The sequence below is a fragment of the Cebus imitator genome, unplaced genomic scaffold, assembly GCF_001604975.1.
Source record: "Cebus imitator isolate Cc_AM_T3 unplaced genomic scaffold, Cebus_imitator-1.0 Scaffold307, whole genome shotgun sequence".
In the NCBI taxonomy this organism is placed as follows: Eukaryota; Metazoa; Chordata; class Mammalia; order Primates; family Cebidae; genus Cebus; species Cebus imitator.
Window position 1 is genome coordinate 1,904,798 of NW_016107622.1, and position 8,869 is coordinate 1,913,666.

Below are 8,869 nucleotides of genomic sequence, written 5' to 3' on the forward strand. Positions count from 1 at the left end.
CGGAGTCACGGTGCCACTTCCTGTCTAAAGGGGGCTGCTGGAGACCCAAGGCAAGGCCCGCAGGTGTGGCTCTCCCTCCGGGCAGAGCGGGTCAGGAGGTGGATTTCCAGGCCAGCCTGGACCCCCGACCCCGGCCCCGGTGGCCTCAGCGGCTTCGGCGCCTCCTCAGGCCCCCAGTGAACCTCCGGGGCCCACGAAGGCTCCAGGCCGGCTCCCCAGGGCCCACCAGGGGCGGCCGGACCTCTCTCCGCGCCGCGCCCGCCGGGAGGCGCCGCCCGAGAGAGGAAGTGCCAGCCGGCCCCGCCAGGCTTGGGGCGCAGGGGGCGGCGGGAGCGGCCGAGCGCAGGGTCCTCCCCAGGCCGGCGCCAGGCCCTGCCCCGTCAGCCCCAACCGGGCCGCGATCCCCGGTGGGTTCCGGGTCCTGTGACCGGTCAGGCGGCGTCAGCGGGCGTGGCGGAGGGCGTGGCGGAGGGCGTGGCGGAGGGCGGGCCGGCCTCGGGGAAGTTTCCGCGGCCGCCGGGGGCGCGGCGAGGGAGCGCGCGGCCGGGCGGGGGCCAGTCCCGGAGCCCAGGCGCGCCGGACGGCTGCGGCGCTCATGGCGGGCGGGGGAACCGGGGACCCCGGACTGGGGGCGGCTGCCGCCGGGGCGCCCGAGACCCGCGAGCACCTCTTCAAGGTGCTGGTGATCGGCGAGCTCGGTGTGGGCAAGACCAGCATCATCAAGCGCTACGTCCACCAGCTCTTCTCCCAGCACTACCGGGCCACCATCGGGGTAGACTTCGCCCTCAAGGTCCTCAACTGGGACAGCAGGACGCTGGTGCGCCTGCAGCTGTGGGATATCGCGGGTAAGCGCGGCCGCGACTTTCCCACTCCGGAGCCCGCCGGGCCGCCGGGCTACTCTCTGCCTCTTTTCTTTTTCCTCTCCGCCTGAACTCGTCTGCCTGGGTGCGTTTAGGAGAAGAGAGAGGCCGAATCCAAGGGCGAGATGCTATGGACGCGGTCGGCTGGACTCGGTGGGGCCCGGAGGACGGGATGGGCAGTAGGAGTTGGAGCAGGTCCTGCACGTCAGGGCTCGCTCTCCTGACGGGAGGCGAGGAGGCCCGGAGGCCCGGGGGCCTTTTCCAGAAGTTTGAACTCTGAATAATGCACGCGTATCAAACACCAGGACGAGTTGGAAAGGCTGCTTTGGAGCGGGCCGGCGCCTCCCAGTCAGCCTAAGCTCAAGTTCAGAGGCATTGGGTGACCTACCCGAAGCTGCACTTCTAGTTAGTGACACCACCAAGACCAAAAGCCAGGTTCCTTTTCAGATCATTTCCACCACCCGCCTTGGCTCTGAGACTGGCCTTTGTGAGGCAAACTTCATTCCTCAAATGCTTTGCTCTCTTCGGAAGCCCAGAACAGACACCCCGTGAAGATTTGGGAAAGCTTTTCTGAACCTTTACACTGGCTCACTCCTTCTGTCTTCCTAAACCAACAGCTAGTCCCATCCCTGGCGCCCTGCCCCCCAGCACCCCCACTCCCCAATACACTGTTTCTCTGGCATTTGCTTTCTCTGGTTCTGTTTGAGGGAGTACATTTCCTCCTGCTCTGATTTATGAACACTTGAACTCTGGGTGGTGGTTGGGACTGAGCGCTTTAAGATGTTAACTGTTGGAAAGTTCATAGAAATTGTACCAAGCCAAGCGCCAGTGTCTCACGCCTGTAATTCCAGCACTTTGGAAGTCCTAGGCTGGAGAATTGCTTGAGCACAGCAGTTCGAGACCAGCCTGGGCTGTCAGTTAGACCCTGTCTCTACAAATAATAATAATAATAATAATACCAAAAATTAGCCAAGCGTGGTCGTGCGTGGCTGTAGTCCCAGCTATTCAGGAGGCGGATGCAGGAAGATCACTTGAGCCTAGGCGAGGTCTAGGCTTCAGTGAGCTGTGTTCTCACCACTGTACTTCAGCCTAGGCAACAGAGTGAAACCCTATCTCAGGGGAAAAAAAAAGTGCCCAAAGTTACTCTGTTCAATTATTACAGGTGTTAAGAACTCAGTCTGCAGTAGAGCATTAGGATGGGAGCAGGTTTGGGATTAGGGGACACCTGAGGCCACCCTTTATTCTAGAGTTCCTACACTGAAGCCCATAGAGGGGTATAGCTGCCTGGCTGGTAGGGGGGGGCAGTGGGCAGAATCACAGGTCTACTGTCTGTCTGCCAGATAATGTTCTTCTTTTTTATAGCTTGTTACATATGAAACAGTATTAAATAACTGTAACCTATAACTCATTCATTTAAGAGCAGATTTCTCTTCCTCAGATGGGAGAATAAACGTTCACAACTCAGTCCCTCAGAGAAAAGGAGGGCTTAGCTTTTTTTTATTGTTGTTGTTACCAAAAACCAAAAATTCGTTTGAAAAGTCATCTTTGAAGCCAGAGGCTTTTTCGAAACACTTCCTGCTGTTGCACAGAATACAAATGAACAGTATTTCTGCTTCTTGACAAAGTTATGGATTCTAAAGGCTGCCTTACCATGTGACAGTCATTCTCCAGGAATCTGCAGCATAGCTGAGGATTTTCACAAAGATGGTTTTAAAACCTTGCTTGCAAGAGTGCTTGACCTTGCCTTATTCTTTATGTAAATTATGGTATTTTGTTATTAAATTACATTTGGGTCCGACTACCAATAAATGAGTATAAGTAACTAGATTTTTAAGTGTTTATAGTTAGAGACTTAAGAAAGCAAAAGCAAGAGTAAGATATAAATTTTCTTCTTTTTTTAAAAATCACAGATCTCAATAGACAGGAAGGGTTCATATCCAGTTTTTATCAGACTCTGATACCCATTTGCCTAAATGGGATATCCTTGCACTTTTCACTAAATCCAAAGCTTGAGCTTTACCAGGAAGGAAAACAGAATTTTAAGATCTCCAAAAGGGATTTCTGGATGTTAGACATTGTTTCAACAGGGACTGTTGTACCATGCAGCAAGTACAGACCAGCAATTTATAAAAATTAAGGGCAAATTTATAGAAATGATTAGGCTTACTTTATAAGTAAGATTTTCAGAGATAGAATTTTAATATAAGGAAAATGAGGTAGAAAAATAGCTTAGTGAGAGACCAGAAACAACAACAACAACAAAAACCTTAGCCTAAAGTTTGGAGAGCTACATTACTAACTGTTTGGTTTGAATATTTGAGCTGCTACTGAATCTGAGCTCATACCATTTGAATTAAGTAATGATGACATAATGAAGGCAAACTGAAGGCTGCTCCAAAACCTCCCTCATGGCTAAGCATACTTGCCTTATGTAGTAACAAAGTTGGATCATATTTAATTCTCAAATAATAGAAATAGTCTTTGATTGCAAAATAGTAGGCAGAGCCAGCTATTTGGCATAACTAAGTTAAGGTGTGGTGTTTTTACTAGTTAGGTCTTGAAAGCTTTGGCAAGTACGATAGATTAAAATTATCAAGTGTTTTCTATACATGTAGCCAAGCAGGTTCAGCTAAACTCTTCAAGTTAAGAACCACTGTGATCCTCGGATACACAAATCTTATAGCATTGAAGGAATCTGGCTTTAAATGCAGATACAGTTTAGTGCAGTTTTTTTGTAAGATAATTGTGATCTCTTAATTCACATGTGCTTTGGGACTGCTGATGAAAACATAACTGAAATATACTAAAATCTTTAAGTCTTTGGTAAAAGTTTACAAAGATCTTAATAAATGCATACTCAGGATAGAGCAAGAGATGTCTCTGATCTTCCTTTTATTGCTCAGCATAGGTAAAATAGTTTGGCTTACTATTTATTGTAAGGTTATTGCTTATTAGTAACTATAGAATTTTTCAGGCAAGTTGAACGACTGGTCTAGGTTAAATCTTAAACAAGGTTGTCCATTTAGATCTAGTCTACTTTAGTCTTCATGTATTGATCAGTGATTTGCTTTTTAGAAACAAAATTTTTTAATAAAAATCTGAATGATTAACTCTTCTTTGGGCCAAAGGACAAATTAGGAACAGTCTGCTCTGAAGTCCATATAAATGATATTTACCCAAGCATAAAATGCATGCTTGAAAGATATAAACTATATAATCTATGCCTAAACTTATTTTACATTGTTTTGATTCCCATCCAAAATAGAATGTGGATCCTGATTTTCTTGTTCCATCTTACACTTTGTCAATTAGTGTACCTAGTAATCTCCCTTTGCCTTTTCTTCATAACTCTTCTATAATCCTTTATGAGCAAGAATCTGGAATATTACCTCTGACACTTTCCTGATCTTAGAGGTATTCTTCAGTCAGATTTACACATATTTCTAAGTATAAAGAAGCCATGCTTTGAGGAATTAGTTTACGTAATTATTTGTAGCCTCCATCTTAAAACACAGAATACTGCAGCTAAGTTGCCAGTGTTTATTGGTGGCTGAGGACATACCAAGTCATTTACAAGGCTTTTTAAAGTCTTTGTCACATTTGAGTAATATGACTCTTGTACAATCTTGCCATCCTCAGCCTTATTCAAGCTCAATTTCTGTGCTGAATTATAAGCAGACCCTACTGTCCCATTTATATATTTAAATCTTTCACTGTTCCTGAGTCCTGAGACACCTTTGAGTGCCACAATCTGGGTGATACATTCACAACTGTCCAGGCAGGCAGCTGGTCAGCATAATAATATATTTGTATTACTGTACATGGAATTTCCCTTGATAATGATAGTCCTGTTGCCTTTCACTTTTGAATATGTTACCATTCTTCATTGCCTCAATTAGCCCTCGTAAGCTAAAAGATGCTCAGGTTAGCAGTAGCCATAGTAGGGCACTGATAGGAAGTCCTACAACTTTCCTTTGCTCTCAGCCATTTGCCTCATCGTTCTACCTTTTGAGTTGAATGAATTATAGATTTAGTGGCCCTATAATCTCAACATAGGTATAGTAACTTGACTAAGAAAACACAGATAATCAGTGGTACTGTATGGAGACAGCTTTCATGACTCAGATATGAAAACAATATGCTTTTTAAAAGTCAGCAGAATTTTGGTTTATTGGTATCAAAATGGCAGCACAAATACTTTTCAAATTTTCAAATGTTTTGGTTATCATGAAATTAGTCAGGTATATGTTATCTTGACCTTCCAATTTTCTTAAGCTTTTGATATGAAATTTTAAATAAGTCTTATTCTGTTTGAAAATGTACCTAGGATTTTGTTTTTAGTCAGATATGATGGGGACATCAGATGAGATGATTGCCATTAGAACGATTGTTATTACTCACAGTTCCCAAGAATGGAGGCACGTTATGCCATACCACACCAGGCCACAGGGAAAAGCAGCAGGGTTGGTCATGAGAAAGAAGGAGCAAGGAAAATGCATGGGCTGAAGCTTTGATTGTGGCTTTTGCAGGAAGGAGCCCGTGAGGTAGGGTAGGCAAGCTGAGCAAGTTGAGGACTGGCTAGTTTGAATAATTTTGGTGTACTCTGGACTATAGGAGTGGTCTGTAGTTGTCCAGTACTGGTCCCTGGGGTGATTTGGGACTGGGGGATCGTGTCCCAGACTGCAGGAGCCTGGTGCAAGGAGACAGGTGGGAGGGTATAGATTTAGGATTGATTTGTTTGTTGATATGGTATGCATATCAAAGGTGTGCTCTAAGATAGCTCCTTTGCTATCTCTAGAAATTAGCTAACTGTCGGAGGGTCAGTCCCTTCTTGTGCCCACAGTGCCCCAAGTTGTCAAAACATCATAAAATATAGAAAAAACAAAACACAATTAATACATATTCGTAGGCACTTACTAAAATAGAGAGATTAAAGTACTCTTCCAAAGAAGGAAGATTTAAAGGTCTCACATTTACAGCCCAGGAATAGCATTTTCTTAAAATAATGAGGATTTCACACTAAATCAGCACTTAAGTAATAGAGAGGGGGCTACATCCACAAGTTTAAGTTGTCTTACGTTTGTAGAGATCTTCTCTTGGATGGTGAAAAAAGTGCATAGATATAAATGTGGGGAGACTTCTGGAGGGTAAGACAAAAGAGCAAGCTAAAGTGTTTTAGAATTATATTATTCATTTATGTTTTTGAAAGTTTTTTGTACTTCTTAATGGTTGAGTAGGCTACAAACACCTACTGTCTTCACTGTTCTTTCACTGTCCTTGAGAAAGACAGACCAGCATGAAAACAAAAGGGTGGCAGGGGTTTAGTTGAAGGCTCTGGTAGAGTCTTTCTAACTAACAGATGGCCGTGTATTCTCCTCTTTCCCATTATTTTTACTCTTCTATCCAGATAGTTTTCTTAAGCATCATCTGCAGTAATTTTCCTTTTTTCTTCATTCAGTTTTGTTACTCTTTTACTTGACAGATTTATTTAATCTCGGTTTCAAAAGGTGGTAGATGAGCAAAAATGATGCTTTGTACATGATTTACATTAGTTTTACAACTGAAGAAACTTAGCATATCTATGCATTGTAAATCTTTGAAGCAACATAGTTAAATATAGGTTACACCTACTTAGGTTTTTAGAAAGCAACCCTTAATTTTATGTTACAATTATTATTTTAAATTCATCTTATCTTTTTTCACTCTCTAATTAAACCTAATGTGTTTTGGAAATTTTTGTTTTTTACTTACTTTACCAATTTGAGAATATCTCTGAAGCATTGATGGATTAATTAAGAATTTATTAAAAAGAGATTACAAATTCATTAAAATAGAACATTTTACTATTCTTTTAGAAAATAAACTATTTCCCTAAATACATGGTCTTGGCCTTTTAATGCCGGGTCATTTACATTTTATTCCCATTGCTGTCTGGATTCAGTGATTGTAGAATATGTAGAAAATCAGTATAACATTCAAGTTATAATACAGGAACCTAAAATAAGTGTTAGAGCCAGGAGAACTTAGATGATCCCTAAAGATCCCTGAGACCAATTGGCATAGCTATGCCACAAAAGTTTCTTGCCTAAAGTTGCTTGAATGTTGGGTGCTTGGCATTTTGAATCCCTGGTATAGTTGAATTTTAATCCAGTTTGTTTTTCCCTGCAAACCATTTTTACCATTACAAGGTATAACACATAACGAGCTAATATTTTTAAACTTTCACATGTTTAATTGGCACCATTTTTTTTTTTTTGAGACAGTGTCTCACTCTATCACCCAGGCTGGAGTGCAGTGGTGCAGTCTTGCCTCACTGCAACCTCCACCTTCTGGGCTCAAGCAATTCTCTTCCTCAGCCTCCCACGTAGCTGGGATTGCAGGCTTGCACCACCATGCCTGGCTAGTTTTTGTGTTTGTAACAGAGATGGAGTTTCACCATATTGATCAGGCTGATCCTGAACGCCTGACCTTGTGATCTACCTGCCTTGGCCTCCCAAAGTGCTGGGATTACAGGTGTGAGTCACCGAGCCTAGCCAATTGGCACCATGTTTAAAAAGCATACTCATGCTTTCATCATGCAATAAACTTGTTGAGCACTTAATAGCGGACATATATGCAGGGCTTATCTGGTATTTTACACTGTTTTGAACTTGAAATACAGCTTAATGTGCACAGAACCTAAGTGGATACCTTAATGAATTTTTATATACCATCTCCCGTTCAAGATACAGAATATTCTTAGCATCCTAAAACAGAAATCAGCTATGTTTTCTGTAAAGGGCCTGACAACAAGTATTTTAGGTTTTGTAGGCCATTTCATCTACGTGGCTACTACTCAACTGTGCCATTGTAGAACAAAAACAGACATAGACAATATGTAAACAAATAAGGGTAACTGAATTCCAGTAAAACTTTATTTAGCTGGATTAGGCCATTGGCTATAGTTCCTCAAACTGCCCTGGAAGACTTGGGCAGGGACTTTAAGTTGTAATAACACAACCCTCTTAGTTGCCCTCAGAAGTAGGTATTATTTTTATACTTTATGGAGGTATAATTGGCATTCAGTAATCAGTACAATTTGAAAAGTTTTTACATCACTATAGTCAATGCTTCAAATATTTTCATCATCTCGAGAGTGTTTTTTTCTTGCCCCTTTGTAATATATACCCTTTCCTTTCTCAAGGCAACCATTTATCTGCTTTCTCTTACTGTATTGTCATAGTTTGCAGTTTTTACAATTTGATATAAATGAACTCATGCAATATTACCCACCTGCTCACTGATCTGGCTTCTTTTACAAAGCCTAGTGACTTTGAGATATATCCACGTTGTTGCTTGTATCCATGGTTTTGTTCTTTTCCTTTCTGTTGTTGAGCTGTACTTTGTTGTACAACCATACAATAGTTTATCCATTAATCTGTTGATTGACATTTGATTTGGCATCTGTGAACATAATGAATGTGACTTTGAGAGTTCTAGTTGTCCACATCCTCATCAACACTTGGTATAGTAAGACTTCTTAGTTTTAGCCGTTCTTGTGGGTGTGAAGTGTCATGTTGTGATTTAACTTGCATTTCCTCAATGACTAATAATGTTGAACATCTTTTCCTGTGCTTATTTTTTCATCATATGTATTTCTTAGTAAACTATCTGTTCCGATCTTTTGCTTACGTTATTAATTGAGTTTTTTTTCTCCTTATTTTGGGGTCTTCAGAGTTTTTATATATTCTGGGTACAAGCCCTTCGTACCCAGTTTGCATTTTTTATCCAAGTCTTTGCCTTTTGTTTTCATTTACTTAACCATCTAATTGACACTTTTGATTTGCCAGATAGTGTGGTTGTTTAAAAGGTACTGATGTCAGGACTGCCATGGATTTTCAAATCCTAATCTTGGGACCTAAAGAAAATTAATTAATATTTTTAAGCCACAGGGTCTTCTTTTAAAATTACTTGTCATGGACATTTCTGATTTTCTTGTGCTTTACCAGAAAGCTTATATGAGTAAATAT

At 42.0% G+C, this 8,869-nt stretch overlaps 1 protein-coding gene across 1 annotated transcript in view; it reads left to right on the forward strand.

Annotated features, from left to right (window-relative positions):
• Window positions 1-392: 392 nt before the first annotated feature.
• The window catches only part of RAB32 (RAB32, member RAS oncogene family), a 15,687-nt gene continuing 7,210 nt past the window's right edge, over window positions 393-8,869 (forward strand). Inside the window, exon 1 of the mRNA XM_017503251.2 lies at window positions 393-845. Coding sequence (XP_017358740.1) covers window positions 596-845 — 250 coding nt within the window. The 5' untranslated portion in view covers window positions 393-595. The remainder of the gene's footprint in view (window positions 846-8,869) is intronic.